Source organism: Pseudophryne corroboree, chromosome 2, assembly GCF_028390025.1.
Source record: "Pseudophryne corroboree isolate aPseCor3 chromosome 2, aPseCor3.hap2, whole genome shotgun sequence".
Classification (NCBI taxonomy): domain Eukaryota; kingdom Metazoa; phylum Chordata; class Amphibia; order Anura; family Myobatrachidae; genus Pseudophryne; species Pseudophryne corroboree.
The window spans coordinates 380,574,762-380,595,019 of NC_086445.1; the positions used below are offsets into that span (position 1 = coordinate 380,574,762).

Consider the following 20,258-nt stretch of genomic DNA (forward strand, 5'->3'; position numbering starts at 1 on the left):
GGATCAGAATCTGTGGGGTCAGTATAAACGCATCCTCATCAGACGAGGAGTCTGGGACGTTGGTGGATTGTGAGGAAGTAATGGCCTGCTTAGAGGACCCCTTGGTCTTAGGCGGGCGAGGGTTAGACTTCTTAGTAGTCAGTGATTGGTTCAATTGCTGTTACTGAGCAGACAGTTGATCTGCCAATGGCAGGTTAACCTCAGGGACCATAAGCGGTTGTACCGGCACAGGAGGTCCCATAGGGGGCATTAGTCTAGTTACCAACGTATTCAATAGCCTGGAGAAGGTAGCACAAGGGGGGTCATTTTGAACCCCCGTTGCTACAGTCCCACTTGTGGGTAAGGATCCCCAGAACCTGAACCCTCAGCTGCTATGTTTACCTCAAATGTGTCTGCATCGTCACCACCACGCAATGTGGGATCAGCCCCAGCATTATCGCCCTTTGTAGCTGACATATCCGAAAGCTCAATGCAAGGCAGCACAGTACAATATCAGCAGCACAATACCTGACAAAAAACCCCTGTGTAGTGTATCAGCACAAACAGGGAATTCAAGAGGTATATCGTGACTAAAAATCACAGAGAAAAATACACACTGAGTATATCCTGTGAACTACCTATATTAAATGATAAACCTCACTTAGCCCCCTACAGAATATAGGGATAGCAATCTGAGTGAGATACACAAAATGGAGGTCACACAGTAGCTATATGCACACACACATAGTCACATTGTACAATGCAGAAATTATGACATGCAATAAAACTGCACTGGACTAGCAATGTAGAGTAGTACTGGAGCAGCCCCCCTGTTGTATGCCTGCTTACTGCATTGCACCAACTACAAAACTGAGCTCCTGTGCACGGAGGCTGAGTTATAGAGGAGGCGGCGCTAGGCATTCTGGGAAGAAGGTCAAAGCTTTGAGCCTGTTGGTGCCTCGGCTCAAGATCCTACTCTACACCCCAATGTCATTCCCTGTGTACCCCGCAGCAGAAAAATCAAATACTGTATTTAGAAAAAAGAAATAAATGCCAAAATACACACTACAGCACAGACAGCTGATAGAAGTCTGCCCTCCCTCAGTGTTTTATTTTGCTCAAAATTCTATAGTACACAATCTACAGTAGCTGCAGCACAATTATGCTTCCTAGCTTGCTTAGTTACTGTGTAATTTAAGTCAGTAATTTGGGGCTCTGGAATGGATATTTGTACACTATATATAGTAACCTATTATTTATGTATAATCTATTAAGATTTACTTGTGAGTTATTACTGGCCTCTGATATTGGTCAGGGGTGCCAGAACGTGTTGTGGTTGGGGGGGGGGAAGGTTACATATATAAAAATAAATTTCAGCGCTCCCCTCCCACGATTATCCACCCCCACCCCACGCGGGGAACACTTACTCCCCAGATCACTGCAGAGAATCTGATTCAAAACTCCGGCGCCGCATCGTGCTGCTCCGTGTCCTACTGTCCTAGCTGGCTCTCAGATGCATTACTGGGACGAAGCGGGGCCATGCTGACCCTGCTGGAACATCCCCGCCTCCTCCCAGTAATGCCTCTGTGAAGAGCCGGCTGGACAGGACACGGGGCAGAACGCTGCATCGCCAGAGTTTTGAAGTCACAGTCTCCGCTGTGATCTGGGGGGTAAGCACTCGCCCTCTCTATGCCTGGGCCTCTGTTATGTTTGGGGGGGGAGGACATGTTGCCCCCTTGCCTCCCCCATTCCGACACCTATGATATTGGTACAGATTATGAGATGGGTGCTGCTGCCTCCATTCTTGTGTCTGGAGCCGGAGTCACTGCTGCAATAGTATTCAAAGTTAGAATCAGCCCTTCCCCTGGTGTAGTCTGACAGTGCTACGACTGAGACGCCCACTTTCTGCGTCTCTGTGGCTTATTCTGAGGTGGGTGGTAATGGTACTGCCGTTACAACTTTGTCCGCCACGGTTATGAAAAATTATGCAAAAACTGAGGGAGGCTTTTAGGTTGCTCAGAATGTCCAGGAGAATCATGCTGCTGGGGCTAATGACACAGCCGAGGCCAAGCTGTGTCCAAGGACGCAAACTCTTGCTTTAGCACACCCAGAAAATGTGTCTGACACGCCCCATTTTCTGGAACGCTCCTTTACGCCGCCCCCATACACCATCAGCATGTCAATCATTCTGCAGCTTTTGCATACCCTCCAACTGTACTTTTTTAGCAGGTACAGTAATTTTTTTTAATGGTCTGTACCAATTTTTGGCTCTCCAAACTTCCATTGAAAGTATAGGAAAAGGGGGCGTGGCCTTCCCTAGTTTGTACTGATTTTTATGTGTAAAATGTTGGAGAGTATGCTTTTGTGGCACTGTGAGCAACATTTCAGGATCTGTCCCACAACAGCACCTTTGTGCGAACACTGTGTAATGCATGCACCAATGGGTGTTATGTATATGTGCAGTTGCAATTATGTGAACACTGGCATTGTGTCTACCTCTGACCTAGAGTGGCCACGGATCAGATATGGCTTTGTACCTACAAAGCAGCTGGATATCTTTATCTTTTATGGTAACTTCTTAAATTTACTTAAGTCCAGTGCTGCAACTATGACGGTACGGGGTGGTACTGCGTACCGGTAGGAAATTCCCAGCTGGTGTGCAGTACCTCCGGACGCCAACTTGCAGACACCGTGTTGGAGAGAGGAGAGCGCAGTCAGTCACGCCGGTGACCGTCGTTTTTTCCCCCTGAGCCTGGTGGCGACATGTATTAACCAAACGCCGGTTCGTGAGCCAATCAGAGCTCGCGGGCTGGCAGCCAATCAGGAGACCGGACTGAAGGCAAGAGAGGGGCAGGATGGGGGGGGGGGGGGGGGCGTGCTGCGCTCTTCTCTCCCCGACAGCAGCAGCAGACAATGCCGGCCACAGGCAGCAGCAGCAACAACAACAACAACAACGGTGAGTTGCACTGCTGGGGGCATATCTGGCACTGTGGAGGCTTGTGTATCTGGCAAAGTGGGGGCATATCTGGCACTGTTTGGGCATATCTGGCACTCTGGGGGCATATCTGGCTCTGTGGGGGAATATGTGTATCTGGCACTGTGGGGTCAAATCTAGCACTGTAGGTGCATGTGTATCTGGCAATGTGGGGACATATCTGGCACTGTTTGGGCATATCTGGCACTGTGGAGGCATATCTGGCACTTTGGGGCATATGTGTATCTGGTACTGTGGGGGCATATCTAGCACTGTGGGGGCATATGTGTATCTGGTACTGTGGGGGCATATCTAGCACTGTGGGGGCATATGTGTATCTGGCACCATGGGAACATGTGTGTATCTGGCACTGTGGGGGCATATCTGGCACCATGGGAGCATATGTTTATCTGGCAATGTGGGGGCATATCTGGCACTGTGGGGCATGTGTATCTGGCACTGTGCGGGCATATCTGGCACTGTGTGGGCATATGTGTATCTGGCACTGTGGGGGCATATTTGTATCTGGCACTATTGGGGGCATATGTGTATCACGCCCACATTTTCATTGCCCACGCCCCATGTGGCATGTGGCCATACCCATTTTTTTGGGGCGCGCACACAGTGCCACTAGGAATTTGATTCTACTTGCACCACTGCTTAAGTCTACAGAAGTTTTCTAGTAAATACTATTATGGAGTTAATTAGCAAGGACAAACATTGTTACATTATAAGGCTAAATGCACATGAGTGGTTTTAATGTAGCAGAGCTGCATCCAGCATATGTATTAGAGACACATAGGAGGCACATGCACATGAAGGATGATTTTATCCTAAGGAGGAAACATGCAGCTCATACATGCTGGCTTTTTTACTTAAAGCTGCACTACAAACTAATGTGCTACCTCTCTATGAGCCTAATTCAGACCTGACTGCACCTATTTGCAGAGGTTTGTGATCGGATAGTCGCCGCCCAGCCAGAGTGAAAAACCGCCCTGCATACCCCTTGCGAAAAGTTTTGCAAATGTCGGCCAGCTGCAAATCCTTTCGCAACTCAAATTATTTTTCGAGTCTATGCGTAGTCCAGGACTTACTCCTACAGTGCGAAAAAAAACAGGCTGATCGGGCCGGAGCTGACGTCACATACCCACTGTGAAAACGATTGGGAATGCCCGTGTTTTTCCAGGCACTCCCAGAAAACGGGCAGTTACCACCCCCAAACGTCAGCTTCCTGTCAATCAATCTGTGTTCGCCTAGCGGTTAAAAAAGACGCAGGATTTTTTTCTCAGTTTGGCGTCGCACCTGGGCATTATGATCCGTACGCATGCGCAGTCATTCAATAATCGTCCGCTGTGCAATTTTGCACAACACCAATCAGGTCGGAATTAGGCCCTATAGCCGGAGCCCTATGGCTCCCTTGTTCCTGGCAAATCCCAGAGTCAGTATCAAAAGATTGCAACATGGGAAGTGGCCTCCCACTCAAACTATTGTACTGCTCCGCTGACATCTAAAGATGGTGAGCTTTCTTATTTTGCTAGTTCTGTATTACTGAACAGTCGGAGCCTCCTGGCTGCATGTAGGAAGAGTGCGTGGCCCTCCCGCATCCTGCCCACTACCTAGTGAAATGGGCAGGATAGGAAGTGTAATTCCGGGAATCGTGTCTTTAGTAAGGGGTCGGGGCCAATATGGTCCAGAGAAATTGTCTAAGAAATCTTAGTATTGCATTGAGCCAGGGCTGGATTAAGGGCCACATTGGCCTGGAGCTGAAAATGTTAAAGGGCCTATACTGAGCTAGGGATGACCTGTGACAAGTGCTGTATGGGTGTGGCCAGAGCCATGTGGGTCCGTACACATCCTACACTGTGGGGTCTATTTACTAAGCCTTGGATGGAGATAAAGTCGACAGAGATAAAGTACCAACCAATGGGCAACTAACTGACATGTCACAGGCTGTGTTTGAAAATGACAGTTAGGAGCTGATTGGCTGGTACTTTATCTCCATCCACTTTATGTCCATCCTAGGCTTAGTAAATATCAGCATTACTGTCTCCTTAAAATAAATAAAAACTGAAAATGTGCAGAATTTTGTGAGAAACTGAGAAATACACTTTTAATACTTATGATGGTGGGTCTAATTTTAGGAGGAGGCCTGGAGATGTAGCTCCATCCGTCCCATTGTTAATCTGGCCCTGCCTATATAAGAAGTGACAAACACTATACTTTTGTTTTCCAACTATGGAATTTGTGTTACAGTGCAGCTTTAATGCATGATTTACATGATGGCAAAAAACAATCCTGTGTGTTCTATTTTCATCATGTACTATGTGGCGTGCATGTGTACAGGCTAAATGTTTTTTCTTTGGAGCCCAAATTGCCTTGAGCCTCTCTTCCTAAGGGTGGTTCAATAAGTGAGGTAAGAAGACTTTTCACGTGGAGATGCGCTGATATGAGGCACAGTCTAATGGCCATGAGGGGAAGCAGAGGTCTACCTGCTATAGCCTGGCAGGAAATTAGAATGAAATAGAGAACACAGAGCCTGATTCAGAGTTGTACAATACTGCACAGTCGCAGGGAAGCAGCTGTGCAATACCGTACAGCTAATATGCTAATGCAGCAAAATATATATTACTTTGTTTCAAATGGGAGTGGATGTGTACACACATGCCCCCAAATAGTCACGGGCACGCTATTCACGGCATTTGTATTACACATTTGCACAATATATATATACATATATATATATATATATATATATATATACACACAAGGGAAGTCCCACACTCTCACCCAACACAGATAGCGGCTGGGGTGCCAATTAAAGCCTGGCCCAATCAAGAGTCAGACTTATAGTACAATACAGAGTTCCTCGACATACGGTGGAAGAACGATAGCACTCTCCAGACTTGCGTAATTAGTATAAACACCAAATTTAATCAAGGAATTGGTTCCATCAAATTTCAAGTCACAAAAATTGGAAAGGGCTCACCAACGTTTCGGTCCCATGATAGGACCTTTCTCAAGGTAGTTTGCCAGTCAACATAGGGTCCAGTACAATAGCGGCATTATCAGCAGCACACAATAGGACCCAGAAAATCTGTAAAGAGCCTCCCAGGCCCCCTATATATACCTGAGTACACTGCAATCAGTGGATGCAGACCGGCCGCGTCCCGATGCGTCACTTCCGGTCTAGACCCGAAGTATCGACGCGGCCGGACCCGTACCGGTGTAAACACCAAATTGTGCATCGTGGGCACATGGGGGAGGATTATTAAAGTCACCATAATCCTACCCGTGTCCCGAAGTGCAAAACGATGGCAGCATCGTGGCTGCGACGACGGCGGCGTGTGGGTTGCTACGGCAACATCCTGTTGCCGCTACCTCACTTCCGGTCAGGACCGGAAGTCATGCGGCTACCACGGCAACGTTGGTGTTGTAGTTAGAAGCTAAACTAGAAGGGGGAGCGGCATAGGAAAGGACATACAGTATAGTAGCCATAGTGTTGCTAGTATACTGGTAAGGTATATCGGGAACCTGGGAGTCACACATAGCAATTCCGGAAGAAAAATAATAATAAGAAACTGTGAGGAAACATATTATATATATATGTACACATATATGTATACATACATATATATAAAAAACAAATGTATACCAACATATATAAAAAACAGTGATTAACGCCTGTGGGGTCCCCCAGCAGCAAAGTTCTTCAGATTAATCAGACTCGTGTGACCAGGGGGATACTATTTGCACATACAAACAACATTTTGAATCAGGTCCTGTCAAAGGCAGAACCGGGCATAAATAGTAACATGTCCGCCCACAGGTAATACAGAGTGATGATGCTGTGAGTAATGAGCACAAGGTAGTCGGTATACCAGGCGTTAATCACTGTTTTTTGGATTCACTACGATATGCCGGCGGCCGGGCTCCCGGCGACCAGCATACCGGCGCCGAGAGCCCGACCGCCGGCTTACCGACAGTGTGGCGAGCGCAAATGAGCCCCTTGCGGGCTCACTGCGCTCGCCACGCTAAGGGCATGGTGGCGCGCTACGCGCGCCACACTATTTTATTCTCCCTCCAGGGGGGTCGTGGACCCCCACGAGGGAGAATAGGTGTCGGTATGCCGGCTGTCGGGCTCCCGGCGCCGGTATACTGAGCGCCGGGAGCCCAACCGCCAGCATACTGAAGACCACCCCTGTTTTTTATATATGTTGGAATACATTTGTTTTTTATATATATGTATGTATACATATATGTGTACATATATATATATATAATATGTTTCCTCACAGTTTCTTATTATTATTTTTCTTCCGGAATTGCTATTTGCGACTCCCAGGTTCCCGATATACCTTACCAGTATACTAGCAACACTATGGCTAGTATACTGTATGTCCTTTCCTATGCCGCCTCCCCTTCTAGTTTAGCTTCTAACTACAACACCAACGTTGCCGTGGTAACCGCATGACTTCCGGTCCTGACCGGAAGTGAGGTAGCGGAAACAGGATGTTGCCGTAGCAACCCACACGCCGCCGTCGTCGCAGCCACGATGCTGCCATCGTTTTGCACTTCGGGACACGGGTAGGATTATGGTGACTTTAATAATCCTCCCCCATGTGCCCACGATGCACAATTTGGTGTTTACACCGGTACGGGTCCGGCCGTGTCGATACTTCCGGTCTAGACCGGAAGTGACGCAACGGGCCGCGGCCGGTCTGCATCCACTGATTGCAGTGTACTCAGGTATATATAGGGGGCCTGGGAGGCTCTTTACAGATTTTCTGGGTCCTATTGTGTGCTGCTGATAATGCCGCTATTGTACTGGACTCTATGTTGACTGGCAAACTACCTTGAGAAAGGTCCTATCATGGGACCGAAACGTTGGTGAGCCCTTTCCAATTTTTGTGACTTGAAGTTTGATGGAACCAATTCCTTGATTAAATTTGGTGTTTATACTAATTACGCAAGTCTGGAGAGTGCTATCGTTCTTCCACCGTATGTGGAGGAACTCTGTATTATATATCTCTCCTATATATTTGCCTTGGGATTCTGTGCCTGGCCCTCTAACGCTGGGTGGAGTCACAGTGGTGGGCGGAGTCAGCAGCTCCTGCCCTGTCCCAGCACACCACTAGCAGAACGGGAGCAGCAGCCACAGAATCCCCCCACCATCCCCAGAGAACCCACCAGTGCACGGACGCCCCACAGTGCCAGGTAACCATGCACCCCTCCCTTGGCACCTACAACCCACTGACACCCGCACCACACACCCCAAACCCCCCTCCACCAGCTCCCACATCCAGCCATGAACGGCCCAGACACCCCCCACCCCGACGCCCGCATAACTGACACACACTGGGCACACACTGTCCACCCTAACCCCACAGCACCGAACCCACCCGCCGCACAACACCTCCCACATCCATCAGTGGCAGGGACACGCACCACAGCCGCCCAGCCTGCCACACCGCACACCGCACCTCCCGTCAGCCGCACAAAACCACCTCCACCTCGCGCATCCAGCTTCTCCACCACGGAGGGCCAGACTGCCGCAGCCCACACCGCCGCTATCCCACCCTCCGCACAGCACCATCTGTTGGCTTGCAGCCGCGACGTGCCCGCATAGACCGCTCCCGCCCTCCCCACAACCCCAGCACAAACTCTCTCCCGACCCCGGCCCACACTGTACAGCCAGCCCCAGTCACCACGCCGCCGGGACCCACTGCACTCACACATCCCCGTCACCCGCACCTGTCTGTGTGCAGGCGACAGGGCTCTCGCCGCTCCAGCCCCCAGCTCCACATACACAAAGTCTCTCCCCCCCAGCACCATACACCCGCACCCATCCAACAACTCATCAGCCACACAATGATAGATGGCCACCCCCCCTCCCTATCAGCCATCCAACCCCCCCAACCAGCCATCCCGCCCCCCTATCAGCCATCAACCCCCCCCTATGAGCCATCACACCCCCTATCAGCCATCACCCCCATCACCCCCCCTCAGCCATCACCCCCTAACCCCCCCTCTCAGCCATCACCCCCCCCCCCGTCAGCCATCACCCCCTCGTCAGCCATCACACACCCCTGTCAGCCGTCACCCCCCCTCCTATCAGCCATCACCCCCCCAGCCATCCCCCCCTGTCAGCCATCACCCCCCCTGTCAGCCATCACCCCCCGTCAGCCATCACCCCCCCCCCGTCAGCCATCAGCCCCCCCCCCCCCCCGTCAGGCATCACACACCCCCTGTCAGCCATCAAACCCCCTCCCTATCAGCCATCACCCCCCCTCTCCTCAGCCATCACCCCCCCCCATCAGCCACCACCCCCTAATCAGCCATCACCCCATCAGCCCCCCATGTCAGCCATCACTCCCCCGTCAGCCATCACTCCCCCGTCAGCCATCACTCCCCCGTCAGCCATCACTCCCTCCGTCAGCCATCACTCCCCCCGTCAGCCATCACTCCCCCCGTCAGCCATCACTCCCCCCGTCAGCCATCACTCCCACCCCTGTCAGCCATCACACACACCCCTGTCAGCCATCACCCCCCCGCCATCCCCCCTATCAACCATTCACCCCCCCATCACCCCCCCTGTCAGCCATCACCCCCCCCATCAGCCACCACCCCCTATCAGCCATCACCCCATCACCCCCCCTGTCAGCCATCACCCCCCCTATCAGCCATTACCCCCCCCTGTCATCCATCACCCCCCCTGTCATCCATCACCCCCCCTGTCATCCATCACCCCCCCCCCTGTCAGCCATCACCCCCCCCCTCCTATCAGCCATCACCCCATCAGCCATTCACCCCACCCCCATCAGCCATTCAACCCACCCCCATCAGCCATCACTCCACCATCAGCCATCACCCCCACCATCAGCCATCACCCCCCCTGTCAGCCATCACCCCCCCTGTCAGCCATCACCCCCCCTGTCAGCCATCACCCCCCCCCTGTCATCCATCACCCCCCCTGTCATCCATCATCCCCCCCTGTCATCCATCACCCCCCCCCTGTCATCCTCACCCCCCCTGTCATCCATCCCCCCGTCATCCATCCCCCCCGTCAGCCATCACCCCCCCCTGTCAGCCATCACCCCCCCTGTCAGCCATCACCCGCCCCCGTGTCAACCATCACACACACCCCTGTCACCCCCCCCCTAAACACAGACAATACACCTTCCCCATGTGTACACCACCAACACCCACCAACTTTCACACCCACCCCTATCTTCCTCACACCACAATAACATACACAAATCACACACACCCCCAACACACCTTCTTACACACACACTCACACCCACCCAAACCCCTCTCCTACACACCCCGCACACCCTAAGGTCATCCCACACCCACCATAACCCCATACCTGCCAACCACCCACCACAAATACAACACCCATCCAGCTTCTCCCACCCCCCCCAAAAAAAAAATACCTCTACCTTCACCTAATGGACCCCTTCCATGCACACACTCCTACCCCCCCCCCCCCCAAAAAAAAAAAAACCTTCACCCATCCATCACATATCAACACACTCCACCCATGCACACCTCCAACTCCATCCCCCTACCACACACAACCACATCACACACTGCACGTCCTGTCACCACCCCCATCCCTCACCCCTACACCAATACATATACAGGCACCCACCCCCACGCTATTCCGCTACACCATACATCACTACCCAACTCTTTTTATTAACCCACACACACAACCACGTGCCCCTCCAAAATAACACTCCGCCACCCACATTCCCTTCCACACCCTCCACAATCCTGTACAACACCACACTACCCCTATTACACACCCACCTCCCTCTCTATACAGCCCATGGATTCTGTCACACCATCACCACAACAATTAGCCCACAACTGGACCCGTCTCAGCTACAAGCACCAACATGCCAATTGCTGTCGTCCCCCCCCCAACCTCCCAGCCACACACCACAATACCCTACACAGAAAACCCTTCCAACAAACTCACCCTACAACACACACATATAACTCCACCAACTACTACGCCACCTAACCCCTCACCCACCCCTCATCCCTAGCCCAACTTATACACTGGCCACACCACATCCACCGTCCACCCTCACACTGCTCAGCCTCCCAACACACCATTCTCTCTACACCTCGCACAATCTATGTACCCCTTCCACAACAAACTAAACACCAAAGATTATTCCTTCACCCCCCTCCACAATCTAGCATGCAATATATACAACACCTACCACGTACAAACTCTGACCCGCAACACGGATTATGTCTACCCATCACAACAACAGTTACCCCCCAACACTACCCGTCTACCCTACAAGTAACCACATGGCCTACACACACACTTACAGCCCCACTCCACACAATCAACTTAGCACACCCTACCACCACTCCAAAAATCACACAACATTCTTCATCCTCCACAAACCCTATCACAATACACCACAACCCAAAACTCATAACTACTATGGCCCTACCCCTACTCCACCTACTTTACACGTCCTGTCACCACCCCCATCCCTCACCCCTAGACCAATACATATAGAGGCAGCCACCCACCCCCACACTATTCTACAAGCACCATACATCACTACCCAACACTTTTTCTTAACACACACACACACACACACACACACACACACACACACACACACACACCAACTTACCCCTCCTACATAACACTCCAACACCCACATTTCCTTCCACACACTCCACAATCCTGCACAGCACCACACTACCCCTATTACACACCCACCTCTCTCTCTATACAGCCCATGGATTCTGTCACACTATCACCACAACAATTAGCCCACAACAGTGCCCACAACCAGGCACCCACATGCCAATTGCTGCCCCCCCCCAACCTCCCAGCCACACACCACAATACCCTACACAAAGCACCCTATGCAGAAAAACCACAGCCATGCCACCTTCCAACACACTCACCCTAAAGCACACACAAACCACTCCACCAACTACTACACCTCCTAACCCCTCACCCAACTCATACACTGGCCAGACCACATCCACCGTCCAACCTCACTCTGCTCAGCCCCCCAAACACACCATTTTCTCTACACCACGCACAATCTATGTACCCCTTCCAGAACAAACTAAACACCAAACATTGTTCCTTCACCCCCTTCCATAATGCAGCATGAAATATATACAACACCTACCACGTACAAACTCTGACCCTCAACACGGATTATATCTACCCATCACAACAACAGTTACCCCCCAACACTACCCGTCTACCCTACAAGTAACCACATGGCCTACACACACTTACAGCTCCACTCCACACAATCAACTTAACACACCCTACCACCACTCCAAAAATCACACAACTTTCTTCACCCTGCACAAACCCTATCACAAGACACCACAACCCAAAACTCATAACTACTATGCCCCTACCCCTAATCCACCTACCTTTACACAAGTACAGCATCTATGCACCCCCTCGACGATGCCCAACACCCCCATTTAAAACCAACCATACACCAAACCATATATACACACACACACACACAAACACACACACACACACACACACACACACACACACACACACACACACACACACACACACACACACACCCTCCCTTCAGACTCACACATTCACATCCTCCACACAGGACAACCGCCACCACTGACTACAGCTACAGAGACCTTTTTACACTACATCTCTACAATAACAACCCCATCCACATGCCCCCTTCTATAACCACACAGACAATCACACACACACCCTTCACCACCATCCCTCACCACAAGCAGTCACAACCTACATCGCAGTCCCACAGCCACACGTTAACATGTCATTTACAGCCACATTCTGTACAGCCTCCCCTGAAGACACTCTTCACCCACTCACAAGACCCTGCACCTCATTCACCATCACATTCCCTTTTGTCATACTACATCTACTCACGAACAAACCTCCCATTCCACCAACACAAACTGTACAGCTACTATTCTACACCTTCACTTTTCAGTCGAGATTACGGGGGCGTAGCCCCTTACGACGGTGTGAAGAGCGCCCGTAGGGTGCAATGAATCACCTAGTATATATATATATATAATTTATATATATTTATATATACCGTATATATACATGCACACACTTACACACAAACACACACACACCACACAAGCACACACATACACACATATGAAATACAAGTTTAGATACTTACTATAGTTGGTGATATTTGGTATTTTTCACTGCTCCAGTAATAGGATCGGTTTTTGAGCTGTATAAAAGATTAAATGCAACAAAACAGTCAGTGTATTCCTTTCCATTACAGTAGACTGTAAAATAACCGTTTATGAATGTTATTGAGCAATGTTTGTTGGTTTCTGAAAGGGTCATGAAAACTCAATGCACAATATTTTCAGAGTAATGATGTTTTCTTCGGCTATTTCAAAGAAAGGTGAAGACTGAAGCCAAATTCTGCAGTGTATCTCAGAAATGTTGCATAATCCTGGAAACTATATTACAATCTGTTATCGGGTTAAAGGCCACCATACATCAGCAGGGAAGCCGTTACCATTTTGCCAGTCGAGATCCTGGACGTCGCACTGCCGACACCGGAATCCCGACTAGCGCTGAAATATTGCCACCGGAATCCCGCCGCCACATGCTTTTGTCCCTCTATGGATGTCCACAACACCCATAGATGGAGAATAAATTCTGTGGGGAGCGCAGCAAGCCACCGTGCATTCAGTGTGGCGAGCGTAGCGAGCTACCAAGTTTACCGGTGGCCGGGATCCTGCTGTCGGTATACTGACAGCCTGGATCCCGGCCGCCGGGATTACATACTGATCCCCTTCAGCAATCACAAAAAAGCAATCTGCAGATTCTGAGATTTTTTTCCAGATTTAAGGATTCCCCAATCCACCAATCTGTGCCCATACATTACAGATTTAAGGAATTAATTGTAACCAACCATAATATCACCACTGCAGTAATGTTTTTCTAACATCACACAAATGTTTCTATTAGACCCTGTAAATTTCTCAAGCAATAGGGCGGAATTCAGTTAGTCGCGGTAACAGTGATCCCCTAGGGTAGAAATTTTCAACCTTTTACAACTCGCAGCACACTGAACAAGATATAAATATTGCCAAGGTACACTCACATATAACGGTGATGCATGGTGCAGTTGCGTGTCCTATGATGTCATGTCGCATCTTCTCCATAGGTAACGCCTGAGCCACATCTGAGATAGCCAGAAGAGCCCAACACTGCCCGGGCCCAAAATTAGAACTGGCTCTGCAACCAGTGAACCCACAAGTATTGATCGTTCCAGGGCCTCAGTAGCGTCAAAACACTGACGGGCCTGGCTGTGCTTCTATGGCGGCACACCTGGAGACTGCTCAGGGCACACTAGTGTGCCACGACACAGTGGTTGAAAAACAATGCCCTAGGGTGAACTCTGATAACTCCCTCCTAAAACAGAGAGATATCAGGATGTTTTTCACCTGCCTCAGTGGGTTGAAAAAAAAATCCCTGATAACTAGCTGGTTAACGGGTGCAGCAACCCTGTTAATGCACGAATTTAGGAACTTTCACGGATTCTGTGTGCTATAGGGGGTCATTCCGAGTTGGTCGCTCGCTAGCAGTTTTTAGCAGCCGTGCAAACACTATGCTGCCTCCCACTGAGAGTGTATTTTAGCTTAGCAGAAGTGCGAACGAAAGGATCGCAGAGCGGCGGCAAACTTTTTTTGTGCAGTTTTAGAGTAGCTCAATACCTACTCAGCGCTTGTGATCACTTCAGACTGTTTAGTTCCTGTTTTGACGTCACGAACACGTCCTGCGTTCGCCCAGCCACGCCTGCGTTTTTCCTGGCACGCCTGCGTTTTTCCGAACACTCCCTGAAAATGGTCAGTTGACACCCAGAAACGCCCTCTTCCTGTCAATCACTCTGCGGCCAGCAATGCGACTGAAAAGCTTCGCTAGACCTTGTGTGAAACTACATCGTTCGTTGCAATTGTACAACGCGCGTGCGCATTGCATCGCATACGCATGTGCAGAAGTGCCATTTTTTTGCCTCATCTCTGCACAGCGAACGAATGCAGCTAGCGATCAACTCGGAATGACCACCATTAGAAACATAGAAACATAGAATTTGACGGCAGATAAGAACCACTTGGCCGGCCCATCTAGTCTGCCCCTTTTTTTTTATCCTTTAGGTAATCTCAACCCTTTTTGAACCTTAATTTTTTGTAAGGATATTCATATGCCTATCCCAAGCATGTTTAAATTGCTCTACAGTCTTAGCCTCTACCACCTCTGATGGGAGACTATTCCACTTATCCACTACCCTTTCTGTGAAGTAATTTTTCCTTAAATTTCCCCTGAACCTCCCCCCCCCCTCCAGTTTCAGTGTATGTCCTCGAGTTCTAATATTTCTCTTCCTTTGAAGAATGTTTCCCTCCTGAACTTTGTTAAGATCCTTGATATATTTGAAAGTTTCTATCATGTCCCCCCTTTCCATTCTCTCCCCCAAACTATACATGTTAAGATCTTTTAGCCTTTCCGGGTACGTTTTGTGATGTAACCATTGCCTGTTAACACACTACTTTAACGGGTGTTAACAAGCCTATCGAGGGAAATAGAGAGTCTGATTAAAAAGCTACATTGGGTTTACTTTTCACACGCTGTATTTAATGCTAGTTAACTGAATTCCACCCTAAGGGGCTGATACTGATAAAGCAACAAAAAAAAAATTTAATCTTTGGAACTGATTCAGAGAGGGAACAGGTGACACATCCGCTGTGTCTTTGTACGGTTTGTACGCAGCAGCTTTGTCTTCTTCTCTGATCTGCTGCTGCATGAACCACACTGCACCCAAGAACGCAGTCACTGGCTTCAGCACACCCAGAAAACATGGCCGACACGCTCCTGCTTTCTCCAATGCTGCCTGTGTAGGGCACTGTAAGCAAATTCGCAGCCCCAGATCTGCAGCACATGCACAGTGCGGCTCCTAAGCATGCGCAGATGCGAAAATAGTGGAGATGTATGCAAACCAGAGGTGGAACTGCAACCAGTGCGTTGCACTGGGGTCCGCCTCTGTCCAGGGGCCCAAAGCATGTAATGAGTCAAACTGACTCATTACATGCCGCTGTGTGCTGCGTGCAGCGCACACAGCCGCCCGGAGAGGAGCGCAGCGGAAACAGGGGGAAGGAGGAGGAGGGAGGTGGAGGAGGGAGCCGCAGCAGCGCTGTTTTATTGGTTGAGGCGCTGCTGATGCTGCTGTCCCTCTGCTTCACTATAGGCTGTCTTCTGCCGCTGTGAAGCGCATCCCAGCATTCACAGCGGCGGAGAACAGCCTATGGTGAAGGGCTGGGACAGCAGCAGCAGCGCCTCCACCAATAACACAGCGCTGCTGCGGCTCCCTCCTCCTTAGTCTTACGTGTATAATATGTCTAATATGTTGAGTCTATTGTACAGTTGCAATGTGCAGTATCAACTCATATGTGTAATGTTTGTAATGTATGCTATGTCCTTCCCCCTTCTTATGCTATGTACACCCCCTTCATGTTGCTGCTTGGCGATGCATTGTATCACAAAGAATTCCTAGTGTACGTGAGTACACCTGGCCAATAAAGCTGATTCTGATTCTCCCTCCTCCTCCTTCTCTCCTGCCCGGGATCTCTGCCAGAAGCTGCACCGAGGAGCCTGAGCCAGCGGAGAGAGTAAGTATAATTATTTCTTTCTTTCCTTCTTTTTCTTTCTTTCTTTCTTTTTCTTTCTTTCTTTTTTCTTTCTTTCTTTCTTCCTTAATGTGCAAAAAGGCGGACTGTCTGCCGTAATGTGTAAAAAGGGGGAATCTGTAATGTGTAAAAAAAGGGAATCTGCCTGCCATAATGTGTAAAAAGGGCACGCTGTTTGCCGTTATGTGTAAAAAGGGCACCCTGTCTGCCTTTATGTGTAAAAAGGGCACGCTGTCTGCCGTTATGTGTAAAAAGGGCACGCTGTCTGCCGTTATGTGTAAAAAGGGCACGCTGTCTGCAGTTATGTGTAAAAAGTGCACGCTGTCTGCCGCTATGTGTAACAAGGGCACGCTGTCTGCCGCTATGTGTAACAAGGGCACGCTGTCTGCCGTTATGTGTAAAAAGGGGGACGCTGTCTGCCTTAATCTGTGAAAATGGGACACTGTCCGCCGTAATGTGTAAAAAGGGGAATCTGTCCGCCGTAAGGTGTAAAAGGGTCTCTACCTGGTGTTGTAGTGCTACTGTGCGGCGTAATTTGAATAACGGAGACTACTGTGCACCGTTTTATGAATTGGTATTATTTTGTAGCCACACCCCTTCCCTACGAAGCCACGCCCCTATGTATTTTTGCGCGCGCCTGCGGCGCACACTGCCCCTGTTTTGCACGCTGGGGTGGGGCTCCGATGCAGTTTCTTGCACACAGTGCTAAAAATAAGAATTTACTCAACGGTAATTCTATTTCTCGTAGTCCGTAGTGGATGCTGGGTACTCCGTAAGGACCATGGGGGAATAGACGGGCTCCGCAGGAGACTGGGCACTCTTTAAAGAAAGATTAGGTACTACATCTGGTGTGCACTGGCTCCTCCCTCTATGCCCCTCCTCCAGACCTCAGTTAGGGAAACTGTGCCCGGAAGAGCTGACGTTACTAGGAAAGGATTTGGAATCCAGGGTAAGACTCATACCAGCCACACCAATCACACCGTACAACTTGTGATAAATATACCCAGTTAACAGTATGAACAACAGCTGAGCCTCATTAAACAGATGGCTCAGAACAATAACCCTATAGTTAAGCAATAACTATATACAAGTATTGCAGAAGTCCGCACTTGGGACGGGCTCCCAGCATCCACTACGGACTACGAGAAATAGAATTACCGGTGAGTAAATTCTTATTTTCTCTGACGTCCTAGTGGATGCTGGGTACTCCGTAAGGACCATGGGGATTATACCAAAGCTCCCAAACGGCCGGGAGAGTGCGGATGACTCTGCAGCACCGAATGAGCAAACTCAAGGTCCTCCTCAGCCAGGGTATCAAACTTGTAGAATTTTGCAAACGTGTTTGATCCCGACCAGGTAGCAGCTCGGCAAAGTTGTAAAGCCGAGACCCCTCGGGCAGCCACCCAAGAAGAGCCCACCTTCCTTGTGGAATGGGCTTTGACTGATTTAGGATGCGGCAGTCCAGCCGCAGAATGTGCAAGTTGAATCGTGCTACAGATCCAGCGAGCAATAGTCTGCTTAGAAGCAGGAGCACCCAGCTTGTTGGGTGAATGCAGGATAAACAGCGAGTCAGTTTTTCTGACTCTAGCCGTCCTGGAAATATAGATTTTCAGGGCCCGGACTACGTCCAGCAACTTGGAAGCCTCCAAGTCCCGAGTAGCCGCAGGCACCACAATAGGTTGGTTCAAATGAAACGCTGATACCACCTTAGGGAGAAATTGGGGACGAGTCCTCAATTCCGCCCTGTCCATATGGAAGATCAGATAGGGGCTTTTACATGACAAAGCCGCCAATTCTGACACACGCCTAGCCGAAGCCAAGGCCAAAAGCATGACCACTTTCCACGTGAGATATTTCAACTCCACGGTCTGAAGTGGCTCAAACCAATGTGATTTTAGGAAATCCAACACAACGTTGAAATCCCAAGGTGCCACTGGAGGCACAAAAGGAGGCTGAATATGCAGCACTCCCTTAACAAACGTCTGAACTTCAGGCAGTGAAGCCAGTTCTTTTTGACAGAAAATAGACAGGGCCGAAATGGGGACTTTTATGGATCCCAATTTAAGGCCCATTGTCACTCCTGACTGTAGGAAGTGCAGAAATCGACCCAGCTGAAATTCCTCTGTTGGGGCCTTCATAGCCTCACACCAAGCAACATATTTTCGCCATATGCGGTGATAATGTTTTGCTGTCACATCTTTCCTAGCTTTTATCAGCGTGGGAATGACTTCAACCGGAATGCCCTTTTCCATCAGGATCCGGCGTTCAACCGCCATGCCGTCAAACGCAGCCGCGGTAAATCTTGGAACAGACAGGGCCCCTGCTGCAGCAGGTCCTGTCGGAGCAGCAGAGGCCAAGGGTCCTCTGAGATCATTACTTGTAGTTCCGGGTACCAAGTTCTTCTTGGAGGTCGTGCCTGCTGAGGAAGTCTGCTTCCCAGTTTTCCACTCCCGGAATGAACACTGCTGACAGTGCTATCACGTGATTTTTCACCCATCGGAGAATCCTTGTGGCTTCTGCCATTGCCATCCTGCTTCTTGTGCCGCCCTGTCGGTTTACATGGGCGACCGCCGTGATGTTGTCTGACTGAATCAGCACCGGCTGGTTTTGAAGCAGGGGTTTTGCTTGACTTAGGGCATTGTAAATGGCCCTTAGTTCCAGAATATTTATGTGTAGGGAAGTCTCCTGACTCGACCATTGTCCTTGGACGTTTCTTCCCTGAGTGACTGCCCCCCAACCTCGGAGGCTTGCATCCGTGGTCACCAGGACCCAGTCCTGTATGCCGAATCTGCGGCCCTCGAGAAGATGAGCACTCTGCAGCCACCACAGCAGACACACCCTGGCCCTCGGGGACAGGGTGATCAGCCGATGCATCTGAAGATGCGATCCGGACCACTTGTCTAACAGATCCCACTGAAAGATCCTTGCATGGAACCTGCCGAAGGGAATTGCTGCGTAAGAAGCTACCATCTTTCCCAGGACTCGCGTGCAGTGATGCACGACACCTGTTTTGGTTTCAGGAGGTCTCTGACCAGAGATGACAACTCCTTGGCCTTCTCCTCCGGGAGAAACACCTTCTTCTGTTCTGTGTCCAGAATCATACCCAAGAACAGCAGACGCGTCGTAGGAACCAGCTGCGACTTTGGGATATTCAGAATCCAGCCGTGCTGTTGCAGCATTTCCTGAGATAGTGCCACTCTGACCAACAACTGCTCCCTGGACCTCGCCTTTATAAGGAGATCGTCCAAGTACGGGATAATTATAACTCCCTTCTTTCGAAGGAGTATCATCATTTCGGCCATTACCTTGGTAAATACCCTCGGTGCCGTGGACAGACCAAACGGCAACGTCTGGAATTGGTAATGGCAGTCCTGTACCACAAATCGGAGGTACTCCTGGTGAGGTGGGTAAATGGGGACATGTAGGTAAGCATCCTGGATGTCCAGTGATACCATATAATCCCCCTCTTCCAGGCTTGCAATAACCGCCCTGAGCGATTACATTTTGAACTTGAACTTCCTTATATAAGTGTTCAAGGATTTCAAATTTAGAATGGGTCTCACCGAACCGTCTGGTT

General features: G+C 49.9%; 1 protein-coding gene across 3 annotated transcripts in view; it reads right to left on the minus strand.

Annotated features, from left to right (window-relative positions):
- The window catches only part of NALCN (sodium leak channel, non-selective), a 1,296,054-nt gene that overhangs the window by 208,689 nt on the left and 1,067,107 nt on the right, over nucleotides 1-20,258 (minus strand). For all 3 annotated transcript variants that reach the window (XM_063953246.1, XM_063953245.1, XM_063953244.1), the window contains one exon: nucleotides 13,159-13,215. In XM_063953246.1, the coding sequence (XP_063809316.1) occupies nucleotides 13,159-13,215 (57 nt within the window). The remainder of the gene's footprint in view (nucleotides 1-13,158; nucleotides 13,216-20,258) is intronic.